Genomic DNA, 13,617 nt, shown 5'->3' on the forward strand with positions numbered 1-13,617 from the left:
AATGCATTTTTCTCTTATTAGATGTCTTAGCATTCTGCTTTGTATCATGGTTGAGAGATATTTATCAACAGCTTTAAACCAGTGTTTTATGTTAGCTTAACTCACTAGCTGTTGGTTGGATTCACTCAGTGATTAAAACTATGGACTAAGATTTTATGTAGTATACATATACACTAAATCATTATTGATTCTGAGAATGCTACAAGCCATTGCCTTATATATACAGGAATATTTCTTAAGCAAGCTGGAAACAGTTGTTGAAGTTTGGGAAGAAGGCTATTAAGTGGTAATTCAGCACTTCTACTTAGGTTGTTGTTGGGTGCAGACATCTAATCTTAATGCAATGTCCACTGATTTATGGTCAAAGTTTTCTTGGTTATATCTTTGGTTGGTGACTGTTTGCATTGTTTATGATTATGCTTGGGGTCTCACAGTGTGGATGCTGTGGGTCCTGAACAAGAGTAAAATTGTTGATAGAGTTAGTTTATGTGGGTGTTTTATCATCAGTGGCAGCTCATCAGTAGGCACTCTGGAACTGCAGCACCCCCATAGATTTCATATATATACATGCTCAAAATTATGAGTACGTATATACATGAAAATGAGAAATTAAGTATAGATTATCAATAATCCTTAAAAAATGATTACCATTCTCTTGTTTTTATAAGAAAAAAATTAATTGAAACAATATGTTTAACTGCATTGCTCAGCCGTTCTAATTTTGCGAGCAGGGTTATAGTAAGTAATCTGTGGATAATTCTCATAGAAAAATACCATGAATATGCGAGTATGTTGTGTGTGATTGTTTCGGTTAATGGATTCCTCCGAGTCTTCACATCCTCCTTGTCTGGACGATGTGTCTGCTCCCTCTCATGCGATCGCTCTTCCTGTGGCTAATTCTAGTGTTCCCGTATCACCTTCCTTTTCTTCCATTGATTCATTGATGGAAGTATCAAGAGTGCCCCTGGGTGATGTTGTGTTTAATGTAGCCCCCTCTCCCTCGGATTCCAGTTTTCTTCCCAAGAAGGAAGAGTCGAAACCCTCTGATGCTCTCTCTTGCTATAAAACAACTTCCGCTGCTCTTTAGGCCATGCCCGGTATTCTGTGCAAGGATTCGTTATAGTACAAAAATTAGAATGGCACCTGCTACACGTGATGTGGGGATCGGTTGCCGCCGAAGCCAAAAAACGAGAACACGGAAAACCTGGAATTCCGGGCCACACATTGACGAGGCCAAGAAGGAGCAGAAGAAGCCATAATATCAGCCAAACACACGCACACACACACTAAACACAAGTGAAATGGGCAATGAACTGGGTAAAGGCCAAGAGAGGTTAACCACAACTCTTGCCCAGGCAGTTAAAGAAAAGACTGACGTGGTGATGTAGGTGAGTGGTCCTTGACCACTCTTCACCCGATCTACGCATGCGTTGCCAGATATCATAAGATTCCTTGCTTTCATCTGTTTTTTAACTGGATCCAGCTAGGCACTAGAAATAATCCTATTGTTAAGACCGAAGGTTTGTTTGCGTATGAACAATGTAACTTTTAAAAGTTCTAGTAAAAATGCAATGCATTTCTACCTTCCTTGCATTTTAATACATTTATAAATTTTTTCTTTTTAATAAGTGGTATCTTTTCTTTCTGTATTTCCCTTCACCTTCTTTTATTTCATGTGAGCACCCCACCTATTATTAGAAATTTTGAATTTCAAGTCAATGGCATGTGTGGGCTTGTTACATATGAATAGTTTCATCTTCTGAATAATGGTAATAAAATTGAATAGCTGTTTTACTGGTACCTGTCATCCTCCTCTTTTATGGCAGGCAGGCCAAGTATTTGCTGGAATTGTCCATGATGTTTGCAAGTTAAGCACAAGAGTTGAGTTATCTCAGAGCTTTGGATGGAAAAATTTGACTCCTTCCACTCCTTTTCTAAGAACGGGAGTGGCAGATTTGGAGCATTATATTGGATTAGCCATATAATGATGGTTTAGCTACATACTGACTTGTACTTTCATATTCCATTTTGCAAGGACAGGATCCTCTGAAAAAACTCTTTTCTGTCTTAGAACCCTAGCACCCTAAGCATCACCATGCATGGCTCAATAGGTGGTTATATATATATATATATATATAATATATATATATATATATATATATATATATATATATATATATATAGATATATATATATATATATATATATATATATATATATATATATATATATAGTATATATAGTATATATAGTATATATATATATATATATATATATATATATATATATATATATATATATATATTATTATTATTTTTTTTTTTTTTGCTCATTCTCATAACTTGGAAAACAGCATCCCTGGTTGTATTTTTCTTAGATATAAAACCCTGATGTTTAAGGGGAAATGCTGAGTACTGTATCATCAATTAATCTAGTTAGAAAGTTTCAATAACTGTTTCTAGCCTGCACTGGGAATACTCCTATATAAATAAAAGGCTTTTGTTTGTATATCTTGGAAAGATAAAATTATCTTGAAATTTATTTAGAAAAAAATGAAAATATTTACAAAACCAAAGGGGTAGTCAGACCTCTGATTGTTAATATGTAGCGTTTTTTGCTTACTATGTTATTTTTTTTTGAAAATTGTTGGGTAACTGAGAAATAATGATGGTGAAAGAATGATAACTCCTGCATTTCTGTACTGTAGTTGAAAGATATTTGTCTAAAGTTTTCAGACTTTTAAAAAAATGAATAATTTTAAGTATGCACAATAATAATTGTCAGCTCGATGGTTTTCCTTTCATGCAAAAGAAACATAACCTGGTAAATATAAAAATTATCTTTTACTTGAGATTCAGTGTCTTTCTATGAAAAAAATTATTTGATAATTGGACACTGCCTGCTTTAGAGACATGAAAGATTAATGAGGAGGGACTTTTAGATGTTAGTCAAGTTCAAAATACAGCACAGCACTGTAACTTGTTTTGTTGAACATGTACAACAGTGTTTTTATAATCTTTGGCCTTGCAGAGAGCTATGTAAGTTTCCCATTGCCCAGCTGTATAGCATCCTTAAAGATAATTTTGTGGTCAGGTTAATTACTTTTGGGCCTAGAATGATAAAAGCCTAAGTGGCAACCATAATCCTAGTTTTCTTACCCCTTGGATATATGGTGCAAAAAGCTGTTAAAGCTGACATTGGTAAACAGTTAGTGTGAAGTAGAGATTTGGCTATAATCCAACCTGTTGGCATTAGTCTAGGCTAATGTAAAATGCTGATTTTGCTGCTATGAAGTAAAATTGAACATTATCAATAAATTAAAGTATGTAGTATTTGATTATTTCTTGTTAATAAGTAGAGTTACTCTGCAATTTGGTGTAAATTGCCTATATGTGATTTGTTATGATTTCATTTGTTATGTAAGTATTGTTTTTTTTACATTTTTCCTCATTACATTTTTCTAATAATGATGTTATGTAGTATCTTTGGTGTCAAGTAAGAAATATTGTCACATTTTCAAATTTAAGAAAAGTTCTGCTTAGTGTAACATTACAGATCACCTCAGAGGGCACGAAATGGGCTGGAAAGCAAGGCTCTGTACCATAAGCAATATCACAAGTTTATAGGTTGAAATTAAACTTCATGCTGAGAACACAGTACAGTAGTGATTTAATTTAAAAAAATTATATAGAAAAAGGTTGCATAATGTTACATAATTTGAATTACCATTTTTAGCTTATAAGGCCTTCTCATACAGTCACTAAATACTACAAGAGTATGTGTGACGTCAAAACTATTGTCTTTGTCATGTCTGTGATTATAACTTGTTGAATGCTGTAGATGGTGTTTGAATGGTGATGGTCATTTGTGCTTTTAGTTGTAATTACTGTATTGAAAATAAGAAGAATCATATTTTACAGGTTACAAGCTAAATTATGATCAGCCATTGCTGTTTATATTGACCAAACAGTTTTCAAAATGGTATATACTTTTCTAAGTGGTTGTTATATGATACTACATCACAATGTCGTATTTTTCTTTAGTGAGCTATACCAAACTTTTAAATTCTTTTGTTCACATGGAAGTACAAACCATTGCCTTTTATACATTCTCATTGTTACAGTCACTGAAACTTGGAAACGAGTATGCCATGTTGGAGAGAGGGGTGAGGGAGAGTGCCCTCACTACCCATTCCACCTCCTAAGAGAGCTTCCCCAACAACAAAGATTTGCTCTCCTGTTTCTGAGAGCTGTGTTCATGCTCTTTCCTCAGAGAAGCACTGTGCTGGTTTGGTGTTCCTCCAGCAGTTGCTTTGTCCTCAGAGGTTTCAGGAGTCATGTTAGCATAGCCAGGAACTACTAGATTAACCTCCTATTGTATGCACCTTTTTTATACAAGCACAAAAATTCCAAGGTTGCACTTGTCCTAATACCTTTCTACAGTATTGAAGTAAATACCAAAATTTCACTAGGCAAGGCACTTGTCGTTAAGTTTCTTTAGTTATTTTATCTCTACCTGCAATGAATGGCTCTGTTGAACACCATTGCTTGCAATGCTCTTTGATTTGCTTCTGCATGCACTTTTTCTGTCCTTCATTAGCAACAAAACCCTTTCTTAGTTTCTGTCCCCAGCACTGTTTCATAAAATTTATTCCAAATGGGGGGAGGGGGGGGGAAGACAGAATCGGAGTAGAAGGACTCACCTTGAAACTTCTCTCCTTACATAGGTACTATCCTGGGATCAAAGCTGTGCTCAAGCAAGCCTAGTGGTATGGTGTAGCTTCAGCCTTGATGGGGCACCTTGTAGAAAAGTATTTTTTCAAAGACTGATGGACATCTTCCCAAATAAAGGCACAGTTGGGAAAGCTTTAGGCAAGTAGAAAGGGGATTCAAAATTTATCCTGACCAAAGCTACAATGGCCCTTCTCTTTTGCTGCCCTGATTTATCTTGTTACTCAAGTAGATGGGTCTACCTAAAATGGGTCTATAGATCTTGACTAGGAATGCTTTTAAAGACCTCTGTGTGATGTGAGGGTCATTTGTTTGGAAGAGAAACAATAACAGCCATTTGGACCAGCTAAGGCAACTGAGTAGCCTGTTCAGGATTGGTGTCTTTCCACATACAACATGGAGGGATATGAAAGTTTTCTTCAGAGTGAATAAACCCTTGGCTTTCATATGATCAGATCCAGAGGGTTGGTGAAACCACTTACAATTGGGCTAGAGTTGACCAATGAAGGTCATACTGGTGTTTGTCAATACTTTTCATAATTTCAATCGAGGTCAGCCTCATCAGGCTGAAGGAGTGAAGGCACAGACATCCAGATTTTCCTTTGACTACATCAGTGTGACTTTCTCACCACCAGGTCAAGATGTGTTGAGCAAAAAACTGTTCTTGGAATGTTGGTGTTGTGAACAGATGTACATACTAATATAGTTCCCCATATCTGCTAAGGTTCCTTGGAATTGTCAGTGGTCATTGACCAGTTAGGTGGAAGGACTTGGAATCTTCTGCTCAGAGAGTAACAATGATTGCATTCCAAGTCCCAGGAATGAACCTGTTTATGAGATTTATATTGTGTGCCAATGCTCAGATGAAGATTCCACAGCCAACCAAAATAGTGACTCTGAGTAGGTGCCTACTTGTTTCTTCAATTAAGTGATGTTGATAGTTGTGTCAGACATGATGAACTTTCTGCCCATTCAAGGATGTCATGAATGCTTAGAGGCCTAGAGAAATTGCCATGAACTCTAAAAAATTGGCATGTGAGGCAACACATCCATATATGACCCAGTTTAATTAATTTTTGATATTTTTTGTATTTGTCTGCACAAATTATTTGCTTGAGATTTGGTATACGTAATGGATAGCACCTGTCATTGTAGGCGAGCATGAAATGCAGGGGGAATGAACTTTATTCTTGGGGAACTATTGTGACCAATCAAACGGTCACCAGGATGTGAAGTGGCATTTTAGCAGAGGGGACTGGAGACCTGGATATATGTCCAGAAAAGGAAGAGCTCAAAAGAAGCATACTTAGAAGACATATGCATATGATGTTTATATAATCTCTCTGGGTAAATTAGTATGACCCATCAACTAGTTATGATGTGTCTCACTAATTTGAGGAGAATTCTATGTGACCAATGCAGGAGATGAGGGTCCTTGGCTAGCAAATATCCAAATAAAGTTTAATTTTGTCAATGCAGACCTGCACAGGTATGTACTAAATTGGACAAAATTCATAAAGCTACATAGAATTATAAGGTTTGGGTTACAAATATAAAAGTGCATAACCCAAATGAACTATGCAATAAGAAGAGCTATGAAAAGATGCATCACAAATCTACAAGGCAGCTAGCAAGTGGTGCTTCCTGAGCCAAAATTTTTCTGCCAAGCTTTTTAACAATTTTGAGCCAAGCTGTAGTAAGTGCTAATGTATGTGTGTGTTATTCACTTTTCATTTAAGTGTTTATTGATTTGCCAGCTTTAAAGTTTGCTTGGTTGGGGGTTAGGCTACTAGATATTTAGTATAGATTGGAAAGGTTAAGCTTATATTGTGTTATGAATAAATTTTTATTATATATGTACTGTACATATTGCATTTTTTCCTTTGTCTTGAACTACTGACATGGTATTAGTGCTTCATTCTTCAATTGAATTATTACTAGAAGTGAATGAATGGCTTGTAGTATAGTACACAGTAATAATTTCCCATTACAACATTCTGTGTACAAAATGTGGAATGAAATCTGGTCTTCGCTCTCTCATATGGTGGTGAACCATTTATTTTTACTTAATTTAACTCACTAGAACTAGGTACGTACTGTTTATCAGAGAAAGCTATACTGTGACTGATTATGGTAATTAAAGGGTATAATTGTTTAAATTGGGATACAACCGTCACATTTCACATATGGAGTATCCTTCAGGGCGAGTTAGAAAGGCCGTTTTATCTTGGTAGCAGGGTTGTTAAAATGGTGGAGACAGAGGTAGAGAAGAGGATTACCCCATGCTTTTCTCACTGTCACCACATCATTCTTTCTTCAGCCACTATCAAGAGAGGCCACATAAGCTCTTCCTCGTGTGCCTGTTGAATTTTTGATGAGTTGCTTGATACTATGTATTCATCCTTTTACCTTGTTCCATGACCTGTACATTGTGTAATTACTTTCTGATTATTTGCCGTGCCTTTTGGTCCTGTTTTTCTCAAGTTATGGAGAATACATTAAATCCAAAGCCAGCATAGGGGCTTTAGGTAACTATATACTGTAGTTTTTTCATGTGTCTCCTGTTGGTTGACTCACGTATGTTATACTACTTGTAGATGTAAGGAATCTACTAGTTCCCTTTCGTGTGATGACTATGTCTCTTGGATCAAGATGAGACAGAAGCCTAGGAAGGATTTACCAGGGTCCTCAGATGGTATCACTCTGCTGGTAACACAGCTGAATCCTTATAGAATTTTCTCACTAATGGCTACCATTATTCTTCATCCTATTCTGTGGTTCGTCCTGTAAGATGAAGGCTATGTAACTACTGAATGTAAGGAAACTAGCAAATTATCCTTATTTGATTACCTTGGAAAAAGCTGGCCTACTTTGAATATTCCTAACAGTCTCACTTGTTGCATTCCTGGATTGCTCACAAAAAGAAAGATTGACCAATTAATTGCTGATGTGTCTGCTGCTGCTTGTGTAGTTGCACGTTCTTTTTATCATACAGGTCATTCCTCAGTGACTTTGGTGATGACCATAATAGTTGGGCAAGTCGAGATTTTGACTTCTCAACCTCCAGCCTCCACCACCACTTCTATTATTTCAGGTGACCAAGGGGTCAGATAAGTCAGCGAAAGGGAGAAGCACTTTCAACGTTCTTCTGCCTCATCTTCTTCCTTGTCATTGTCTTAGCCTTCTAGTTTGTTGTAGTTTTCTTCCTCCTCCTCATCCTTGGAGACACTACAAATATGAAAGGCTTAGGATTGTATATAGCTAGGAAAAGAGAAAATTGTTTCAAACATTTATTTCGTTCTTAGCATTAAACAAGCTTTTAAACCCACAAAAGTTTCAATACTATGTGTTATTGGTAAATGCATGCTATAGTATTCAGATATTACAAATTTTTCTGTCACTTATGTAGTAATGATTTCTCTTATTGGAAACCTTGATGTTTAAGGTTATTCTCACATAGTACATATTGTTTGTTTTGGGAACATTTCTGAAGTTGTTAGTATACAGGCAGTCCCTGGGTTATGACGAGGGTTCCATTCTTGAGACGCGTCGTAAGCCGAAAATTGTCATAAGCCAGAACATCGTCAAAAATCCTAAGAGAACCTTACTTTTAATGCTTTGGGTGGATTAAAAGCTATGTAAACTGCATTCTTATTGCATTGTTCGTCAAAATAACCTTCAAATATTGATTATTTTGCATTTTGGTGTTCTATTTCTTCTGCCAGATCAGCGTTGTAGGCGCTGTAACCCCGGAACATGCGTCGTAACCCTGGAAATAAATTCTGATGAGTATAATTGAAAAGCGCCTTAACCTCGGAATGTTGTAAGCTGAATCCATCGTAACCCGGGGACTGCCTGTATAAGCCTTTAGTTTGTTTTTGAGTTCTTGAATATCAGCTATAGTTGGTAAATATTGATTGTATGAGGGGCCTGTATAGTTAATCATCTTAAAATTTTCATGATAAAATTCTGTGATCAAAAGTTTTACGGTTTATGGAATATACATCATATAAATTAATGAAAGTGTTTTTATGTATTTCTTACAGCTTTGTAACGTTCAACGAACCAGTGATGGACCATATGCTATTAGGCTTAAAAGGTGCATTTTGGAAAGCTGTTCGGTCAGTTATGACTCCAACATTTAGCTCAGGCAAGATCAAGCAGACTCTACAACTTGTCAAGGATTGTGCCAAGAATCTTTGTGTTTATTTTGATAAAGAGCTTGATAAAAGGTGAGTAATATAATTTCCTTCTGCATGAACTTATCATTTTATATAAGTACCTTACCATGTAATTACAAAACTAAAGTTTCACTCGTTCAGCAGTTAGAATTTAGAAATTTGCTGGTCGCGCTAATTGTTTTGGGCAGGTGACAAGAGCCCACCCACTTTCAGAGTAGTACAGAGAGGAACAACAAAGAGCTCAGTTTGTTTCTAGTGGATGATGGCTGTACATTGGTTGTTGGCAGCAGCTTGAAAATCTGAAATTGATATTTTTCTGGTTGTTTCTCATCAACTTTGGCGAAGTATTCCAATATTGTTAGCCTTTTCAGTGAATTTAGACAGTGGTAGGTGTCTCTATAAACATTTTGGTAACAAATTATGATGTTTTTTGCGATTTTGACTAATTTGTACTTTTCATTATGTTGGACTCGTAGTTCTCATGGATTTAGGTATTGCAGCAAAGGCTACAATACAAGACTTACTAAAGAATCTTACGGTTCTCAGGCTGCAACCAAGGGCCATTGGAAGGGTCTTTCAGTGGATATTTATGATTTGTCATCGAGGGAGACACACTCCCCCTCAGTACCTTGCAAGATACCCAAAGAGCCTCTCCCTTCTCGCAGTCACTGGGATGGCCCGGAACGTTTTTTTGTCAGATCATCTTGAGTCAGGGGATCCTCCCTCACTACTCAGGTGCTCTTTTTCTTGTAAGCATCCAGCTCTCGCCAAGGCGCCTGTGCTTCGAGCTGTGTCAGACGCTCCTTTAGTAGTAGAGCACTTAGTAACTCCTGAGCACCCAGCAATTCTTGGGCTCTTTTCTTGGTAGCACTAGAGTGCCCATTGGCACCCATACATAAATGTTTCTAGCTCCCTTATGCCCTTCAGCACCCAACGTTCTTTTGATGTCAGAGCAGCCTGCCTCTTGTCAGTGCCCAGGAGTACCTAAGCACCCAGGGACACCTGCTCTCCAGGTTTTACCGGTTCAGCAGTTTTCGACTTCTCCTTTGGCCAGGAATTGTACCGTTCAACTTCAGGTGGCTTCAACGACTGACACACACATAGGCCTTATTCTGAATAAACTGGACTGTATCCTGAGCCTACTCGAGAAGGCTCCCTCGGCCCCAGACTAGAGCACCTGTGTCGTTATTGCCAGTTTCTTCTGAGGACAAAGATGATGTAGGTCAAGAAGCTCCTACCTCTGCATATGCTTCTTCATTGAAGTTCCATCTGGTCAAGACGCTCCCACCTCTGCATATGCTTCTTCATTGAAGTTCCTGCTCTTGACTTTTCCAGGATATTTTTCCCCAGCTACCCCTTCCTCTCCAACCTCTACTTTTTTAATGGATCCCCATATCTCGGACTCCACAAGGTTACCCATGATGCTTTTGTCTTCTTCAGTGAAGAAAGTCCTTAATAAAATGGAAGGTTGGCTAACAGAAAGAAGGGAGCAAGCCTAGATTATCTAGGAGGAGATAAGTGTCATATACTACAGGTGAAGCTCCCGCCTTGGGAGTGTCTGCCTCCTCCCAGGGGTCCTTCTCAGGATTTGTAGATTCAGTACGCAAGTTGGCATTCACCCCTGCAAAAGTAATGTTCTCTGTGTTGAGGTGTTTGAGATTATGAGCTTTCTAGATTGGACAGTTTGTACCTTGGCTCGCAAGAACAAGGATTCGTCGGTTTTGCCTGAGCATTATGCTTCAGATGGGCTTGGTACTCTCTTGTATAGACAAGTGAATCAGGGATGGCTCCCTAGAGTTAGCCTAACTTTACACCACAGGTATCATCAAGAAAAGAGAGCTCTGGTGCCCATTTACATCAGAAAGAGTCACATCTTCTCTGTGATTGGCTCTTATATATTACCTTTAGATCACCAACATTTGTTCCCTCAGGCAACAGTCCTTGGTATAGCCTCCGACCTAATGAAGAAGAGCAAGCAAGATCTAGTGCAGTTCTCTAGTAGCCCATGGGAGACAGTTACTTCAGTTAAGGGGGCCGGCTGGCTAATGCCATTTTTTAAGGACAGGACTTTGATATTCATACCACCTAATAAGTTGACTTGGGACATCTCCAAACTGCGTATGATTTTTGCCTCTGACCTTCGGTTTTGTGACGCCAGGGCAATTTATCCCGAAAATAACCATTTTTCAGATTCTATCTCCTCCCTTGATATTTAATATTAAGACCTGGGATTACTACCATATATAGACCTGATATAGACCTCCAATCGAATTAGGAATTTTTTCTAAAAGTCATTTTTTTGCTAGATATGAATTTTTCAATATGGTAAAAAAATAAACCCTATAAATCAGGAGACAAAAATTTATAAAAAAAAAGACGAAACAAAAATTGGAAAAAAGGGCTCTATTTGATTGTTCTATAATGTCTTTCTGAGTTATATACCAAATTCCAATGTTATAGCTTTAAAACTAAGTGAGAGGATAGATTTTGAAGGTCAATAAGTGTAGTTTTGAGATACGGGCGTTCAAAGTTTTCCTTCGTATTTCTATAAAGACAATGTTAATAAATAATGATTATTATGAATATATATTTCTTTTTTGTGTATTAATAAACCAAAACTATTTTATTTATCATAATTTAACCCTTAAACGCTGAAGCGGTAAAATAAAAATTTGTCGCACGTAGCCAATTTATGAGTGATCACATCACCGTGATTCATATATATGCATTAACCCTTAAACGCCGAAGCGGTAAAAAAAAAAATGTCTCCCGTGTGCCAGAGGTGTTTCAGAGTGAGCGCGGAAGCGGAAAAAAGATTTTTTTCAAAAAATCACAGCGCGCTTAGTTTTCAAGATTAAGAGCTCATTTTTGGCTCCTTTTTTTGTCATTGGCTGAAGTTTAGTATGCAACCATCAGAAATTAAAAAAATTATCATTATCATATATAAATAATGCAATATATGATAGCGCAAAAACGAAATTTCATATATAATTGTATTCAAATCGCGCTGTGTGCAAAACAGTTGAAAGTAACAAGTTACTTTTTTTTCGTTGTAATGTACACTAAATTGCGATCATTTTGGTATATAACACATTGTAAAACGATAAAAGCAACACAGAGAAAATATTATCACAAAATAATGCATGAATTCGTAACGCGCGGACATAAACAAATATTTTTTTCAAAAATTCACCATAAATCTAAATATTGTCCTAGAGACTTCCAATTTCTTTCAAAATGAAGACAAATGATTGAATATTACTATACTGTAAGATTATTAGCTTACAATTGCAGTTTTCGACCATATCTGACGAGTTAAAGTTGACCGAATGTCAAATTTTTTTATATATTTTTTTTATATGCAATTATTTCGGAAATTAGAAAAGCTACAACCTTCAAATATTTTTCGTTTTATTCTATATGAAATTGCGCACATTTTCACATATAAAACTCTATGAAATGCCTAATATGAAATGGAGCAAATATTCCGAGAATGGGACGTACGCATTTCGGAGATTTGTGGCGGAGAATCCGCCCGCGGAGGGAAGGAAAGTTTTTTTTTTAAATTCACCATAAATCTAAATATTGTGCTAGAGACTTTGAATTTGTTTCAAGATGAAGATAAATGACTGAATATTACTAGACTGTAAGAGTTTTAGCTTACAATTGCGTTTTTCGACCATTTCAGTAGAGTCAAAGTTGACCGAATGTGGTTTTTTTTCTATTTATCGTGATTTATATGCAAATATTTCAAAAATGAGAAAAGCTACAACCTTCAATTATTATTTTTTTGTATTCTACATGAAATTGTGCACATTTTCATATATAAAACTTTATGTTACGGCTAATTTAAAATGGTGCAAACATTACCACAATCGCACGTATGATTTTTTCGGAAGAGTTACCGCGCGGACGTAAAGAAAATGTTATTTTTTTCATAAATTCACCATAAATCGAAATATTGTGCTAGAGACTTCCAATTTGTTGCAAACTGAAGGTAAATGATTGAATTATACTAGAATATAATCGCGTTTTTAGCCTTACAATTTGCGTTTTTTCGAGTCCAGTTTCGGTAGAGGTCAAAGTTGACTCCGGAAGGTTGAAAATTTGTCACATCATTTTTTATATGAAAATATTTCAAAATTGATAAAAGCTACAACCATGGGTTGTTTTTAGTTGTAATGTGCATAAAATTGCACACATTTTCATATATAAAACTTTATTTAACGGCTAATTTTAAAATGGTGCAAACATTACCACAATCGCATGTATGATTTTTTTCGGAAGAGTTACCGCGAGGACATAAGGAAAAAGTTTTTCATAAATTGACCATAAATCAAAATATTGTGCTAGAGACTTCCAATTAGTTGCAAAATTAAGGTAAATGATTGAATATTACTAAAATATAAGTTTTAGCTTACAATTGCGTTTTTCAACCATTTCGGTGGAGTGGAGTCAAAGTTGACCGAAGGTTGAAATTTTGGAGTATTTTTTCGTTGTATTCTGCATAAAAATGCGCACATTTTCATATATAATACTCCATGTAACGGCTAATTTAAAATGGTACAAAAATTATGTCAAAGTGACGAAATAATTTCCGAGATGTGTCACAAATACTTTATAGTGCGGCAAGAAAGAAATTAGCGCTTGCGCGCCTGCGTAACGATTGTAAACAAAACAACACCTTGATCCATGAACTCCCAGCA

The 13,617-nt window shown here is 36.4% G+C and overlaps 1 protein-coding gene across 5 annotated transcripts in view; it reads left to right on the forward strand.

The window, feature by feature from the left end:
* The window catches only part of LOC135224629 (probable cytochrome P450 6a13), a 216,421-nt gene that overhangs the window by 88,558 nt on the left and 114,246 nt on the right, over positions 1-13,617 (forward strand). For all 5 annotated transcript variants that reach the window (XR_010316787.1, XM_064263831.1, XM_064263832.1 and 2 more), the window contains exon 3: positions 8,777-8,962. Coding sequence is in view for 4 of the 5 variants with exons in the window: in XM_064263831.1 (XP_064119901.1) it covers positions 8,777-8,962 (186 nt within the window). In the remaining variant the exon portion in view is untranslated. The remainder of the gene's footprint in view (positions 1-8,776; positions 8,963-13,617) is intronic.

The sequence above is a fragment of the Macrobrachium nipponense genome, chromosome 12 (assembly GCF_015104395.2).
Source record: "Macrobrachium nipponense isolate FS-2020 chromosome 12, ASM1510439v2, whole genome shotgun sequence".
NCBI lineage: Eukaryota > Metazoa > Arthropoda > Malacostraca > Decapoda > Palaemonidae > Macrobrachium > Macrobrachium nipponense.